Source organism: Armigeres subalbatus, chromosome 2 (genome assembly GCF_024139115.2).
Source record: "Armigeres subalbatus isolate Guangzhou_Male chromosome 2, GZ_Asu_2, whole genome shotgun sequence".
Classification (NCBI taxonomy): Eukaryota; Metazoa; Arthropoda; class Insecta; order Diptera; family Culicidae; genus Armigeres; species Armigeres subalbatus.
In genome coordinates this window covers 157,977,877-157,994,781 of record NC_085140.1, presented here as the reverse complement: position 1 = coordinate 157,994,781, position 16,905 = coordinate 157,977,877, and the positions used below count along the sequence as shown (strand labels likewise).

General features: G+C 41.4%; 2 protein-coding genes across 3 annotated transcripts in view; one reads left to right on the top strand and one right to left on the bottom strand.

Moving 5' to 3' along the window:
* The window catches only part of LOC134211075 (catalase), a 42,356-nt gene extending 32,314 nt beyond the window's left edge, over positions 1-10,042 (bottom strand). Inside the window, exon 1 of one of the 2 annotated variants that reach the window (XM_062687655.1) lies at positions 9,674-10,042. In XM_062687655.1, the coding sequence (XP_062543639.1) occupies positions 9,674-9,727 (54 nt within the window). In that variant the 5' untranslated portion in view covers positions 9,728-10,042. The remainder of the gene's footprint in view (positions 1-9,673) is intronic. The other variant, XM_062687657.1, reaches the window with a different exon arrangement.
* A 2,248-nt stretch (positions 10,043-12,290) lies between these two features.
* LOC134215366 (transmembrane protein 70 homolog, mitochondrial) lies at positions 12,291-13,208 on the top strand. Its single transcript, XM_062694575.1, has 2 exons — positions 12,291-12,901; positions 12,957-13,208. The coding sequence occupies exons 1-2, from the start codon at positions 12,437-12,439 to the stop codon at positions 13,158-13,160; spliced, it is 669 nt and encodes a 222-aa protein (XP_062550559.1). The 5' UTR covers positions 12,291-12,436; the 3' UTR covers positions 13,161-13,208.
* The last annotated feature ends 3,697 nt before the right edge of the window (positions 13,209-16,905 follow it).

The window sequence follows — 16,905 nt, the reverse complement described above, 5'->3', positions numbered from 1 at the left end:
TAAACCACAAGACGCGTCTCGAAGACCGTCGAAAAATGGTTTGTGGTTTGCTAAACCACAAGACGCGTCTCGAAGACCGTCGGAAAATGGTTTGTGGTTTGCTAATTTACAAGACGCGTCTCGAAAACCGTCGAAAATGGTTTGTGGTTTGCTAAACCACAAGACGCGTCTCGAAGACCGTCGAAAAATGGTTTGTGGTTTGCTAAACCACAAGACGCGTCTCGAAGACCGTCGGAAAATGGTTTGTGGTTTGCTAAATCACAAGACGCGTCTCGAAGACCGTCGGAAAATGGTTTGTGGTTTGCTAAACCACAAGACGCGTCTCGAAGACCGTCGGAAAATGGTTTGTGGTTTGCTAAATCACAAGACGCGTCTCGAAGACCGTCGGAAAATGGTTTGTGGTTTGCTAAATCACAAGACGCGTCTCGAAGACCGTCGGAAAATGGTTTGTGGAAATTCGGAAATTTGTGGTGGCCCGTCTGAAAGACCGCTGAAAAAAACGGTTTGTGGTTTGAAGAACATTAAAGCCTTGCCTGGAAGACCGTAAGAAATTGGTTTGTGGATTGCAAAATTACAATGCGCGGCTGGAAGATCGGTGGAAATGGTTTGTGGTTTAGAAAACTATAAGGCGTGTCTGAAAGTTGGCCGAAAAAAAAATATTGTAGTTTGTGAAACTACAAGGTGCGTATGGAAGACCAACGGAAATGGTTTACGATCTAGAAAATTTCAAAGTCCTGCGAGCATTTATTTTGATTAAAACAAATTTAGATTACATGAAGCCACTTGTAACGAAATCTGAGAGAAATGGAGAAATATTCAATGCTGTACTGTTTGAAACTGTTCGGAAAGCCAAATATATTATCTAGAAATTTATCTTGAAATGTACTGAATTACTAGCCATAGCGGGATTACCTGTAGCAGCAGATATCTTGGAATTCGGAAAATTAATAAGGTTGTCGGATTTTACAAAGCTATTTGGAAGTTCGAATTTATTATGCATAAGATTAGTTTGGGGTTATTGGCTAGCAATACTAGTTGATGGCAAATGGTTGATGGTGTACTATACGCGAAACTAAAAGTTGGATTAAATGTACGGATTTGGAATGGATTTGGATTGGATTCGGATTGGCATTGGAATTGGGTTTGGATTGGATTTAGATTGGATTTGGATTTGAATTGCATTTCGATTGGATTTGGATTGGATTTGAATTGGATTTGGATTGGATTTGGATTGGATTTGGATTGGATTTGGATTGGATTTGAATTGGATTTGGATTTGATTTGAATTGGATTTGGATTGGATTTGGATTTGGATTGGATTTGGATTAGATTTGGATTGGATTTGGATTGAATTTGGATTGGATTTGGATCGAGTTTGGATTGGCATGAATTTTCTTATCTTTATTAGGTTGTTCATAAATCTTATTAGTAATGAAGTTCAACACCGCTTAGTTTTGGATTGCATTTGGGTAAGATTTGGAATGTTTTTGGAAGAAATTGTCATTGTATTTGACAAACAAAAGAAGGCTTCGTAAATTTGTTGTTCTCTAATCATCCAACGAAAGTATGGATCAGGTTTTATCTTTCGCGACCCACTGTTTGGGAACCCACTCTCTGAATCATTGTTCTGGTATTAAAACCATGATGTTGAGTCTAGTTTATTTTGGTGTGAAGTTTTCAATGGAGTTAACCGGTTGCTCAATTGCAACCGATGTTCACCTTAGTCTCATTTAAATAACCCAGGAGAAAAACAAACATTGCATCCTAAGTTAGAAGATTTTTTTGCGTTTTTAATAAGAGAAGAAGGGAAATGTGGGGTTTGAGTAAAATGCCTTCAGCGTGTGTTAATAGATTCACACATCAGCGTGTTAATCGGCAAGCAGCAAGCCATGATTTTGCGTCTTCCAGTCAGACCTCCGCGGCGTGCACACGCATCCACGGAGAGTCGCCGTCATAACTTCGCTTCGGCCATTTAGGGCCACACATGTATATTGCCGGGCATAATTGTACAGCAAAATTAGCTTAATAGTAGTTACAGTTAATGAGTAGGTCGCCATCCAATAATTTCTGCATACATATTTGGAAGTAGAAAAATGTAATATGAACTAGACTGAAAACATATATCCGTTAGGATGAACTTACCAGTAAGCATGATCTTTTGACAAAATGTACCAAACCCTACTACTAGATGCGACTAGCGGTGTGGAAAATTTACATGCGGCTGCGCACAGGACTACTTTTTTGATTGTAAATCAATAGTTTAACTATTTGATCTCAAAATCGATATTATATTTGCAGTCTAATGGGACCATAAATATGTGCCAAATATTGCTTTTTATTGTTGAAACAATTCGATGAAGGTTAGAAGGTGCAATATTTGATGGTGCTCAACAGACACCATGGGCGGGAGAGCGTTAATTTGGCATAAGGACACAGTGCATTAGTAGACAAATATTTTCGTTTCCAGTAGGCACCTATAAATATAATAACAAAAAGTCCCTTTTTTGCCAGTAATGACGAAGCTTTTCATAGGAGTTGGCAACTTTCTATCGCATGGCGCATAATATACAATACAATCGTCAGCAGTAAGTCATTGCGCTATCTTGTCATTTAGATTTATGAAACATAATAATCTTATTGTATTCTGAACTACAATAATAGTGATTTTCACCTATATAAAAACGATGATAACATTAATCTAGAAATTTCGTTTTTTATGATGTCCCATAGTGCCAGAATCCGATAAGATAACAACGAACGAGACATATCCCGCGCCTAAATTTCGGCGCGATTACGAATATTGACGATCTTATCTATCCAAATGGGATTGAAGTATAATACCTCGTTTTTCATCATTCATTCACCTGCCTGTAGCCACTTGTGTAGCAGACGGTGGCATGTTGTGTAACTTTTGTAACTACTCAACTGTATTCTTTTGTTTGAGTGATAATGCGCGTTTGAGCAAAAAAAAAGTTTTGTGCAGTCGCCTCTCTACATCTCGATATTGAAGGGACCATCGAGATAGGGAGAGGTCGAGAAATGGAAGGAAAATTGAAATGGGTACTAGATCAAAAAAAGCTCGTTGCTATGAAAAACGACAACAGAACAAAAGTCGTTCGCTGTTGTTGATATGTTTGTTATTGTCCAAAGCTGGTCTAGTAGCCTAAAAAATTGAACATATCGACATAAGGAGAGTGAATCCTGAACAGAATATGATCAGAACACATCGAGATAGAAGATAGATTTTGGGGGCAGCAGGGACTATGTCCAAGGGCTTGACGATCCCTCCCCAGGCCATCTGCGAGTTGTGGGGCTTGCCTAGGATGTGGTGGGGTTTGACAGTGGGCCCTGTTAAACCTCTATAAAAAGCTGCATGTATCCGCAAGTAGGCTCCACCAAAGCGACCGTGTGCCGCTCAAAGCGCACAAGCCCAAGTCCTGGTGTTAGGTGGGACACTAAACAGCCCTGACACGACGGCCCTCCGACGAGACAGGAGGTTTGCGCAGGCCCAATAAGCCGCCTAGAAAACCAATCATTACGAACAATATAAGAGATAATGCGACTCGATATAATCGGCAAAGACCTAGGCGACGAATACAGGATCACGATTGGAAGCTTGGAACATGGAATTGCAAGTCGCTAGGTTTCGCAGGTTGCGACAGGATGATCTACGATGAATTACATCCCCGCAACTTCGACGTCGTGGCGCTGCAGGAGATTTGCTGGACAGGACAGAAAGTGTGGAAAAGCGGGCATCGAGCGGCTACCTTCTACCAAAGCTGTGGCACCACCAACGAGCTGGGAACCGGCTTCATAGTGCTGGGTAAGATGCGCCAACGCGTGATTGGGTGGCAGCCAATCAACGCAAGAATGTGCAAGCTGAGGATTAAAGGCCGTTTCTTCAACTATAGCATCATCAACGTGCACTGCCCACACGAAGGGAGACCCGACGACGAGAAAGAAGCGTTCTACGCACAGCTGGAGCAGACATACGATGGATGCCCACTGCGGGACGTTAAAATCGTCATCGGTGACATGAACGCACAGGTAGGAAGGGAGGAAATGTATAGACCGGTCATCGGACCGGATAGTCTGCACACCGTATCGAATGACAACGGCCAACGATGCATAAACTTCGCAGCCTCCCGCGGAATGGTAGTCCGAAGCACCTTCTTTCCCCGCAAAATATCCACAAGGCCACATGGAGATCACCTAACCAAGAAACGGAAAACCAAATCGACCACGTTCTAATCGACGGTAAATTCTTCTCCGACATCACGAACGTCCGCACTTACCGCAGTGCGAATATTGAATCCGACCACTACCTCGTTGCAGTATGCCTGCGCTCAAAACTCTCGACGGTGTACAACACGCGTCGAAGTCGGACGCCGCGGCTTAACATTGGGCGGCTACAAGACGGTAGACTAGCCCAAGAATACGCGCAGCAGCTGGAAGTGGCACTTCCAACGGAAGAGCAGCTAGGCGCAGCATCTCTTGAAGATGGCTGGAGAGATATTCGATCCGCCATTGGTAGCACCGCAACCGCTGCACTTGGCACGGTGCCCCGGATCAGAGGAGAAACGACTGGTATGACGGCGAATGTGAGAAGTTAGTGGAAGAGAAGAATGCAGCATGGGCGAGATTGCTGCAACACCGCACGAGGGCGAACGAGGCACGATATAAACAGGCGCGGAACAGACAAAACTCGATTTTCCGGAGGAAAAAGCGCCAGCAGGAAGATCGAGACCGTGAAGAAACGGATCAACTGTACCGCGCTAATAACACACGAAAGTTCTATGAGAAGTTAAACCGTTCACGTAAGGGCCACGTGCCACAGCCCGATATGTGTAAGGACATAAACGGGAACCTTCTTACGAACGAGCGTGAGGTGATCCAAAGGTGGCGGCAGCACTACGAAGAACACCTGAATGGCGATGTGGCAGACGAAGATGGCGGTATGGTGATGGACCTGGGAGAACGCGCGCAGGACATAATTCTACCGGCTCCGGATCTCCAGGAAATCCAGGAGGAGATTGGGCGGCTCAAGAACAACAAAGCCCCTGGGGTTGACCAACTACCAGGAGAGCTATTTAAACACGGTGGTGAGGCACTGGCTAGAGTGCTGCACTGGGTCATTACCAAGATTTGGGAGGAGGAAGTTTTGCCGCAGGAGTGGATGGAAGGTGTCGTGTGTCCCATCTACAAAAAGGGCGATAAGCTGGATTGTAGCAACTACCGCGCAATCACATTGCTGAACGCCGCCTACAAGGTACTCTCCCAAATTTTATGCCGTCGACTAGCACCAACTGCAAGGGAGTTCGTGGGGCAGTACCAGGCGGGTTTTATGGGCGAACGCTCCACCACGGACCAGGTGTTTGCCATTCGCCAAGTACTGCAGAAATGCCGCGAATACAACGTGCCCACACATCATCTATTCATCGACTTCAAAGCCGCATATGATACAATCGATCGGGACCAGCTATGGCAGCTAATGCACGAACACGGTTTTCCGGATAAACTGACACGGTTGATCAAAGCGACGATGGATCGGGTAATGTGCGTAGTTCGAGTTTCAGGGGCATTCTCGAGTCCCTTCGAAACCCGCAGAGGGTTACGGCAAGGTGATGGTCTTTCGTGTTTGCTATTCAACATCGCTTTGGAAGGTGTAATACGAAGAGCAGGGATTAACACGAGTGGTACAATTTTCAATAAGTCCGTCCAGCTATTTGGTTTCGCCGACGACATAGATATTATGGCACGTAACTTTGAGAAGATGGAGGAAGCCTACATCAGACTGAAGAGGAAGCTAAGCGGATCGGACTAGTCATCAACACGTCGAAGACGAAGTACATGATAGGAAGAGGTTCAAGAGAAGACAATGTGAGCCACCCATCGCGAGTTTGCATCGGTGGTGACGAAATCGAGGTGGTAGAAGAATTTGTGTACTTGGGCTCACTGGTGACTGCCGAAAATGACACCAGCAGAGAAATTCGGAGACGCATAGTGGCTGGAAATCGTACGTACTTTGGACTCCGCAAGACGCTCCGATCGAATAGAGTTCGCCGCCGTACCAAACTGACAATCTACAAAACGCTAATTAGACCGGTAGTCCTCTACGGACACGAGACCTGGACGATGCTCGTGGAGGACCAACGCGCACTTGGAGTTTTCGAAAGGAAAGTGCTGCGTACCATCTATGGTGGGGTGCAGATGGCGGACGGTACGTGGAGGAGGCGAATGAACCACGAATTGCATCAGCTGTTGGGAGAACCATCCATCGTTCACACCGCGAAAATCGGACGACTGCGATGGGCCGGGCACGTAGCCAGAATGTCGGACAGTAACCCGGTGAAAATGGTTCTCGACAACGATCCGACGGGCACAAGAAGGCGAGGTGCGCAGCGGGCAAGGTGGATCGATCAGGTGGAAGATGACTTGCGGACCCTCCGTAGACTGCGTGGTTGGCGACGTGTAGCCATGGACCGAGCCGAATGGAGAAGACTCTTATATACCGCACAGGCCACTTCGGCCTTAGTCTGAATAAATAATAATAATAACATCGAGATAGAAAGATATCGAGATAGGAAGGTTATCGAGATGTAGAAAGCCCAAATGTATGTAGACTGAAGGGACTGAGGAAACCATCGGCATAGGGAGAGATATCGAGATATAGAACATCGAGATGTAGAGAGTCGACTGTAGCTTCAAGAATCGATTTAACACGATTGTGTAAAATAATAACTTGCAAATGGTCAGTATTTACAGAACGAAATAGTTCGTATTTAAATCAATTTTTCATTGCTGATCATTTTAAGGTTACTTTTGAGCATAATGGTGTTAATTTGTGTATTAAAAATATATAACTTTTGTCTTTAAGAAAGTAATATATGGACGGCTTTATTGAAAGAATGCCGGACAGCAACCCTGCAAAGATGGTGTTCGCTTCCGATACGGCAGGTACGAGACGGCGTGGAGCGCAGCGAGCGAGGTCGGCTGACCATGTGAATAAAAACAATATTAATTGCAGACTTTATAGGTGACCCATATTGCCCCGCTGATTGACCTATCTTACCCCGGCATTTTTTGAATGACAGAAAAATGGATTTTTGCTTTAATGACTCAAAAGGAAATAAAAAGTAGAACATTTCATACCCCTACCTTACTTAAATTATTTTCAAAATATATCATTTTGAAATTTTTTGAATTATTTTGAAAATAAAATCCCATATCTTGCTGTAGAAAGTTTTTCATGATTCTTTTTTTTCTTATTTTGACATCGTTCATTCTTCTCCTAGCGTTCAGAACCTAACACCCAAATTTTAATAAAATTCTACATGAACTCATGGGAAGTGCAGATGTGTTCTCGGCTTGCAGTGGGCGAGTGACTGCATCGTCATTTCTTTCCCATCTCCGATAGACCATAAGGACGTTGCCGCAATTGACCATTGAAAAGTCTGGAGCTTTTGGACTGTGCACATTGAGGTTGAAAAGCAACTGCCATGCTCTATCCCTATCCCTGTGCAATTACGATAATAATTCTGGTCAAACACGGAGTAGCCACTACGAAATGTACAGTCATCATGGTCATGTTCATGCAAATCAAATTGAATGAAATCACGTAAAAAAGATATTTAGTGTACCTAACAAAATTACAGCATGAATTCTAATTTTTGTTCTTATAAAGGGTTTTAATTTATATGGACTGGTTTTTTTTACAGTTCCACTAAGATTACCTTCAGTCTGTTTACTGTAAATTCCCTACAATGTTTTCTTGCTTTTTTTGTGGCTCTGCATTCATACTAGAAGCACAGTGAACCACTATGTCTATGGAATTGAGAGTCTGTATCATAAGGAAAGATCCTTTACCGAGTCGAATCAAACTCGTTGTCTACGTCTCTATACACTTTATTCTGTTTTTACACGATTTACATTTTCTCAATTTCGCGCTCATCCTTAATGTTTGACGCGTATTAATTACCATGTGATTTTTCTTTGAATTATTTAGGATTTTTTGAAACATGTTGCATAGACTTTTGTGGAAAATTGAAATCACACGATCAAAATTACGAGTAAAAAAAATCGTGTAAAAACAGAATCCTGTGTAATTGTATCGTTCTCTAACCTATCGAAACCGAATCATCGACATCTTACTTTTTTACCAAAGAGCGAACAATTCACGTAAAAAGTCACTCTCAATTGCAAAGAAGTGGCGGCTGAAGTACATTATCATAAAAAATTACTATTCACACAAAGCAGACATTGATAACAACGATTAGCACACTAACGTGAAGCGAAATGTTCGATGGCATTGCGTTTTCCATGTGGTTTTAGATCTAACCCTGCACTGCACTGCGAATCAAACTCGAATCAATCGCACCGACAAATGCGTAATACTGACAATCTGACGATAGCAATTCTAGCTGCTGATAACCTGTTTATTTTAAGGTGCCAATGAAAATGACAATTACGAATTTCAAAAAGTTTTCATCATTCCAGCGACCGAGATATTTCATCATTTTCGATACTTTTGCATGGTAACATCTTACGGATCATTGCATTGGCTTACTTCTACATTTTTACAAAGCTCGAAGTTCAATGCTTCGCTGTATATTTATTGACACGGGTCTGTATATTTATCAGTCTATCACAATTGTAGGTTTGTGGTTATCTGAAAAAGCTGCATGAGCTCGCAATTTCATACCTAGAGTATTTGGTTTCTCTTGGTTCTTGATAGGGGTGTATAAAATACTCCTACAAAAAGCTTCGATATGCAGAGAATGTGCAGCCTTAATTCGAGCACAATAAGTTCTAGAAAATATTCCCATCTATTAGGCAGCGAAACCTGGCAAAGCCGTCATTTCCTCAAGTAAAAACAAAAACACTTACAAAGCGCGCAGGGACTAAACCCTCCTATTGCTAGCTTCGTGTGCAACAAAAGAAAGCCGGTAAACAAGTTGCGTAATCTAAAAGCCGTTTTATTTTTGGATGTTTGAATGATAAGGACTCTGCAGGGAACCCACACTGGCCACACGGGTAGAGACAATTTGTTTTTCTCATTATCATGCTCAAAAGAAAAAAAAAACGATTTGATTAGATTATTTTATTTGTTTCGAGCTTGGTAAATAATAGTTCATGGTAATGAGCCCTTTTTCAGTTTTTTACTTATGACTGACAGAAGAAAATCTTAATCTCGTAAAAATGAGTTTTAATAAGGAAATATTTGAATGGACATAAAATATGGCTAAATCATTGTAATTTTCATTTTATAAGCATCATGTTACTAAGCAATGTAGTTTATTATTGACTTATCCGAATATTCCACCGATGATCCAACAAATTTTCAGAATTTAGAACATAACGGTATGTTGTTAAATATCATTCTTTTATTTATTTGTCTCAAAATTCATTTCTCACAATTCGATCTATCTTAGTAGCGTTAAAATTCGCCATTTTAATCCACCATTCGTATGGAAATCAAAGTCGTATCGTATGCACGGGATCAAGGGTCGTCGGTATGATAACCGCGACCACCAGTCTACAATCATGTTTATTTACGAAGCAGAACATACACAAAATGACCCAACACTGAACAAGATAAATAATCAAGAATCATGCAACATGTTTTTGACAAAATCACATTAAAATCCTGGACCCTAAAGTCAGTATGGCCTACCTTTTGGGACTCCTTGTAGAGGTTCAGTTGGTTCTCAGCCGGATTGAGAGACATTTTCACCGTGTGTAGATTGTATCACCGCACAACTTCTGTCTGAATCGTCTTGTTCTTCCAACACCGGGTTTTGTACTTTCAGCGGGTGAACTGGAATGTCCGAGTTATATAAGCACCAAATCGTATTGCACACACGAGTCTACAGATATTGCACACCACCAGTCGTTAATCTTATCACAAACCAGCCGAAAAGGAGAAAACAAATTCCAAAATCTAGGAGCAATACAAATTAAACACCACAAAAGTAGAACGCAAAAGAGCGATAATGTTGTCGGTAAGAAAAACTTAACCTGACTGACAGCGAACGATGACGAGCAGGTTGCTTTTATTGACGACGAATCGGTAGGGTGATAATCGGTAGATAAATACGGCTGGGAGATATGCGATGCACCAGGTCGAATAAAAAGTACAATAATGCTTTGGTCCGATGGGCCTTTTCACGAGACGTTTAAAAACAGCTGATTTTATCGTCAATTGACAGTTCTTCTATAAAAATGACAGCTTCGAGATTGCAGGCCTGTTCAGCGGTTGTAAACAAGTGCAGTCTCGGCAGTGTCACATGAAAAGGCTTATTCGCGAAATTAAATTCAAATTAACCGATTCAATACGGATTTTTTTTCGTCGTATTTCAACATAAATTTTGGACATACTGCTTCAAAAACGTATGCAAACCATAAAAAAGTAGAAATATGGGGGAAAATATTTTTTTTGAGATCTTTTAGGGCTTCCAAACCCTTCTTGAGTACAGAATTTGATGATCTACATAAATAACAAAGCGTTTTACGGGGCCTCAATCCTAATATGAAGTTGGCAATGGTACTTGTGACATAATTCGACATAGTTGTTTCATAAGGGCCGAAGTCGCAAATGTAAACAAATCGAGTTTATGTCATAGATCGAACCTCCTGGAAATGCACTATATGTAGCATATTCAAAATGGTACAAAATGTTGTTTTTTTGCTGTAAAAACAGAAAAATACAGAAGGGCGATACCGTGGACCCCCGGTAATATGACCGCTTTTAATCTGAACACTTTTTAATTTGAACCCCGTTGGTTTGAACATCGTACAAATTAAAAATGGTTCAAACGTCATTTAGCACGTGGAGTCGAGAGAAGAAAAATGAAACATCGTGAAACGGAACGCAGAATCAAAACAAACCAGCAAAGAGAGCGGCCAGAAACCAGTTTTTCTGATGCAAATAGAGTAACCAGAAGTTCAAATTAAAAATGAACCCCGTTAATTTGAATGAGGTACCGTTCAAATTATCGGGGGTCCACGGTATTACATTTCCGTTGGATTTTTTTTCTCGGTGCGATTGCGCCCCGTTTTCTCCATGGCAGCAAAAGGGCTAAACTGTGTTTCATTTTTGCATTATGACACTTTGTTCTTGCATCAAAAACACATGTGAGCAAAAGGGCTAAACGGTACTTTGAAAACACAACGGGGCGATGCAAACAGGCGATACTGACAAACAGGTTGACAGCCGGGCGTGGAATTTGGGCGAAAAGGATGTTGTCAAAAACATTATGGCGCATTTCTGAAGGGCGCAAGTGTACACTGTTAGAAAAAAAGGACGACTAATTCTTTAATCATATTTTCAAATCGAAATAAATCCGAAGTAAATTTTATTTTCATGTGGTTCAATGATTAGATATGGATGAATTTCATGCAAACTATTAACATTTAAAATAACATCTACTCTTTGAAATATCCAGCTTTCCACGCTCGGTAATGGCGGCTTGTCGGTGTGCAAAAATCAATCGGTCACTGTACTGTTTGACACTAGCTGGAGGAAAACTCACTGCCGAAAAGGCCTTTTTCCCTTCCCCTCACCCAGGAACGCCAGTGGGCTTTCCTCCAGCTAGTGTCAAACAGTACAGTGACCAATTGATTTTTACCCACCGATAAGCCGCCATTACCGAGCGTGGAAAGCTGGATAATTGAAAACATGTCATGGAACACTCCAACCCATTTTCCTCCATTCGAGCTCATTGCGACATTGGACCTTATGAAACAACTGTGTCGAATTCTGGAGCGCTCGCTAGCCCAGCGGAAACATTCACGACGTGTTGCGGTTCTGCATCCATATGCACACGTCCAGCAGCGCAACAATAGAATTTTCCAGCGACGGAGAGGAGTTGGAGGAGAGGAGGATGGTGAACATTTCATTATCGTTTCATTAACCATAATTTTGTAACAACCTTGCAAGCGGTTTTCTGTGTGGTTAAGGCCCTGTCTCATTTGGAGAATTAAACTTAAAAGTGACAGTTCGTAAATTAGCAAATAACCCAGTCATAAGAATGTCTGGTGCTCCCCAGCAATTCCAATAAGACATAGTTGGAAAATGATTCGATATCTGTCAAAAGTAATCTTGCTCTGCGAGCAGGGTTATTTGATAATTATTGAAATGTCACTTTTAAGTTTAATTTCATTTTAATTATTCAATTGAGACAGACCTAAATCTGACGACTTCATGAGCGTACCGAATTTCTCTCCGTGCCACATTCGGTAAAGCACAGCTCTACTACCACAGCTAATCAGAAACGTCTAACCTATGGAGAACAGTATTTATGTTGTTGTTTTGATTTGGCTGCCGGATTGACCGAATCGAACATGGTAGTTATACAATAAATTCGTTATTATTGCATTAAAAATATTTCCGCTGTTCGAATCAATTGTTTGTGCTCTGTCGCTGTTTTCATTCAAAATGTCACTCCGGGTATTAGTGCAAAGTGCTCGGCTTCAAACCATACCTTCGTTTCTAGCATCTTCGAAGGGCCTTACGCAAATTATTTCCGGAAGGAGTACATCAGGGCCAAGCATCAGATGCCTGTGCTCAAAAGCAAACGACAAGCTCGGTACTACTCCGGACAGTCCCGGCTTCAAAGTGTACAATGGTATATTGACGCCTCAAATCCGGATGGTGAAAGTTTTTTCATTGGCTACCAGTTTGGGTGGAATTGGTGCGCAGCCGATACTGCTGGAACAGGCCAGCAAAATCGGAGGCACTCCAATGATCGTTGCCATCTGTGGTTTCGCGGGGTTCTTCACATTCGTAACTCCGTTCCTGCTGCATCTGATCACCAAACGGTATGTCACGGAGTTGCACTATGACGACACGACGAAGGAGTATACTGCTACCACAATCACGTTTTTGCTCCAGAAACAAATGGTAAGATTATCGCACGTTATTGGTATAATCCATCTGAACGCATATTTACTTTCAGACTAAATTTAAAACTGAGAACGTGGTAGTTCCCGAGGTGCCCGGTATGTTCACCACATTCATGGTCGGTGATAAGTCGCTGTTTGTTGATCCGTCGCTTTTTGCGGATCCAACACATTACATCAAAATCATGGGCTACGATAAGCCGATCGATTTCAAGTTCGAGGAAGCACGACAAAATGCAGAGGACTCTAGTAAAAAGTAGTGCTCTTCATAACTGAAGTGGAATAAAGTTACGTTATGCTAGTCAGGATTACACAAGAAATAATAATTTATGTTTTGAAGATGTCTTGCTTAAAAAACAAAAGTTAATACCTAATAGGACTTATACGAGGATGGTAAATTCAATTTATTACATTTTAGTCTATTTTGCTAAAGACTGATTCAGAAGTGAAATTAACAAAAAAAAATGAATACTTGGACAAGTAATAAACAAAGGGTCTGATTTCATTAATACAAGTTTTCCAGCTGGGATCCGACTACTCATCAATTTGCTTTGTAGCCCGTGTCTGCTAGATATTAGGAACTGACAAATTACAAGCAAAAGGTGAATTGTGAAAAGTGTTGATATAAAGACTATATATGATATAGGGTAGATACATCGAACACGAATACTGACTCTCGAACGCTGGATGTTGATTGTCTTCAAACATAAAAAGGTAAGTTCAAGATTATAATTGAAACGTGTTTTTAGTTATTCAATTATTTGGTTGTGGATATGCATCGAAAATGGACATATTTTATAATAATGACTTTGCAAAAAGAAGTCTTGGAAGGACCGAACCCAGTATCAACCACTATCTAGATAGACGTGATGACCTTATTGTAATGAAATACGTCTGATAGGTTTGAACATTGGTAGTGGAATGAAAATTTTATTTAACAATATAACAAACTTCCGTTTCTAAGACACATCATGGATTACTTGATTACTAACACTCCTCCCTAATCCTTGATTCCGATGATTCGCTTCATATGAGTAATCCCAGATTTAACGAGAGGCTTTGTAAATCCATCTGCTGCTTGGTCTTTAGTGTTTACATAGCTGACCGTGGAGGTTCTCCTTAGCCGTGCGGTAAGACGCGCGGCTACAAAGCAAGACCATGCTGAGGGTGGCTGGGTTCGATTCCCGGTGCCGGTCTAGGCAATTTTCGGATTGGAAATTGTCTCGACTTCCCTGGGCATAAAAGTATCATCGTGCTAGCCTCATGATATACGAATGCAAAAATGATAACCTGGCTTAGAAACCTCGCAGTTAATAACTGTGGAAGTGCTTAGCGAACACTAAGCTGCGAGGCGGCTCTGTCCCAGTGTGGGGATGTAATGCCAATAAGAAGAAGAAGAAGAAGATAGCTGACCGTCACTGACCCGCTTTCAATAGCTTCGTGAACAAAATGGTAACGTATATCTATATGTTTTGTCCTGGGATTGTAGCTTCCAAGTTTGGCTATGGCGATGGCAGATTGATTATCACATAGAATCTGGATACGAATTTCTTCAAAAATTTGCTTCAGCATGTTTCGCCACTCGCATGATGACAAAGCTACCGTTGGTTGCCTTTTGACGTTCCATGAAATTGCTCCACCTTGGAACATAAATAAAAACGTATCCGGTAGTTGATCGTCGCGTATCAACATCTCCTCCCCAATCTGCATCGGTATAACCAATTATTTCGCTGTTGCCTTGCTTATTGTATACGAGTCTACTGTTGATTGTTCCTTTCAAATACCTGAAAATTCGTTTCACGGGGTGTGTGGGGCGAGACAGCCCTGTTGTATACCACTCTATATTATATACTGTTTATGACGTCTTGGTGTTGGTGACGAGCAAGCAGCCAAGCATCGTTCTCCCTCAGTCAGAGTCCAAGTGATCCGAGTAAGGCGATACAGACATAACCCTTTGCTCCAATAGAATCAGTCACGAATTGACGAATTGGCATGTGGAATCGATATCTGACCATCGCTACATCTACTTTGATCATTTGAATGTTACTTCGCAGACCTTGCGTTTTAGAAATCCCTGTTCAACAAATTGGGATCTTTACACAGAGTTGCTCTCTACCAAATTTCATGGATATCTACCTTCTATAGAAACTCCTACCGACTTGGATGATGCAGTTGATACTACAACGTTGCACATCGTGGAAGCTTTCGAAGAAGCTTGCCCTTTACGTTCTGTAAAAACCTCAAGAGGAACCCCTTGGTGGAATTCCGATTTGGCTAAGCTAAGGAAGCAGTGCAGAAGGAGTTGGAACAGACGCCATTCAGCAGGGACGGATTCTTTCAAGTTGGCTCGCAAAGCTTACAAGAAGGCTCTACGATCTGCTGAACGATCCGGCTGGAAAAAATGTGCAAATGTTTCCAATTTGAGTGAAGCCAGTCGATTGAATAAAATACTTGCGAGATCCAAGGATTTCCAAGTTGGCGAAATTCGCAAGCCAAATGGCGACTACACTTCTTCTGATGAAGAATCGTTAGAGCACTTATTTGATACGCACTTCCCTGGATGTGTCGATATAACATCTTCGGATGATCCTATACGGTATACATGTGCTGCCTCCTATCTGTGAGATTGTTTAATTCAAAATATTCAGGCAAGAAATAAAGTACTAAAATAACTTGTTGCGTAACTTAAGGCGAAACACTTGGTTTAAATATAATTAATGCGCAATTTCCACTGACCTCCAAATCAAGGAATCAAAAAACGAATATCGATTAAGAAAATCAAAAAACTCGCTCTCCAAAACTGACCAATGCGGAAAGATTACATTATTCTTTGGTACAGCACTGGGTTACAATTGTGTATCATACAAAAAGCTGATTCCATTTTGAATCGTGAATACACGCTTTATTCTGGTGGAGTATTAAGTTGAGTTCGGACGCATTTTGGCCGAGTTAAAAGTTTTGAAAAGCTTAAAGATTATTAAAATTATTATAATATATTCTAAATTAACTACATTCGGAGTAAGTCTGCGCGAATTATAATTGAACGATCTTTATTAAATGATTATTTGTATTACAAAAAGTTTCAGAAATTGAATTTTAAGAGTTCCTATGGGAAGATCCATAAAGTATGTCACGCAAAACTTGGCGATTTTCAAACCCCCCTCCCCCCTTCGTCACACTATTTGTAATAAAACTCTAAAATTTTTGTATGAGTTGTCACGCTGCTCGGAACCCCCTCCCCCCTAGGAGCGTGACGTACTTTGTGGATGGGCCCTAAGTACTCTGAATAAATATAAAAAGTGAACTATTGGGAAACGAATTATCAGGTAAGCTAGATTATATTGGTGAACTTATGAAGTGAAGCTAATAAGTGATTGCGTTGTTTAGGCGTGCTGCCCAATCAACGTGGGCTGCAAGTTTGGGTTGTTTGAAAACCCCTGCGTGGTGCGGTCGATATACACAGTAGTAGGCAGTAAAGACACCTGTGGTGAAGTCAAGTCACGGTTTACAAAATTGGACGAAACGATCGGACACAGCGAGTGGTTCGAGCCCTCAAAAGCCCCGTGATTGCTCGTATAGCCAAGACGTGAGGCGTAGAGCTTCGCAACCAAAAGCTTTGACTCCACCAAGCCCGAGGACATCTCTACCTCGTCTAAAAACGCCATACGCACGAGCAGTTTGAATCCCACACTGCGACTTACGCCTCAAATGAGCTTTCGCTCACGTTTCAATTGCATGTGACGTCACAATTGTAGCTTTACCTGAAAGGAAAGTCGAATTTTAATAAATTTAGAATAATGTAAAGCTCTAAAAATCCAATCGGTTAAATTAAACGGAAGCTCGAATAAAATGGAATTTTAAATTTACTTCGAGTCTAGTTTTGCTTCAACCAGAGACGGTCGTCACATGTCGTTTATATTTAATCTAGGATTAGCTTTTCATTGAGAAACTGTTGTAACCATTCAGTTCTGGAGATTGGCTTTTTGAATTGTTTATTATTTATTT

Bases quoted from the DNA above. Each gene is read 5' to 3' on its own strand.
- LOC134215366 (XM_062694575.1), top strand. From the start codon at position 12,437: ATGTCACTCCGGGTATTAGTGCAAAGTGCTCGGCTTCAAACCATACCT. The intron at 12,902-12,956 runs GTAAGATTATCG...ATTTACTTTCAG, and splicing joins TTTTGCTCCAGAAACAAATG to ACTAAATTTAAAACTGAGAA.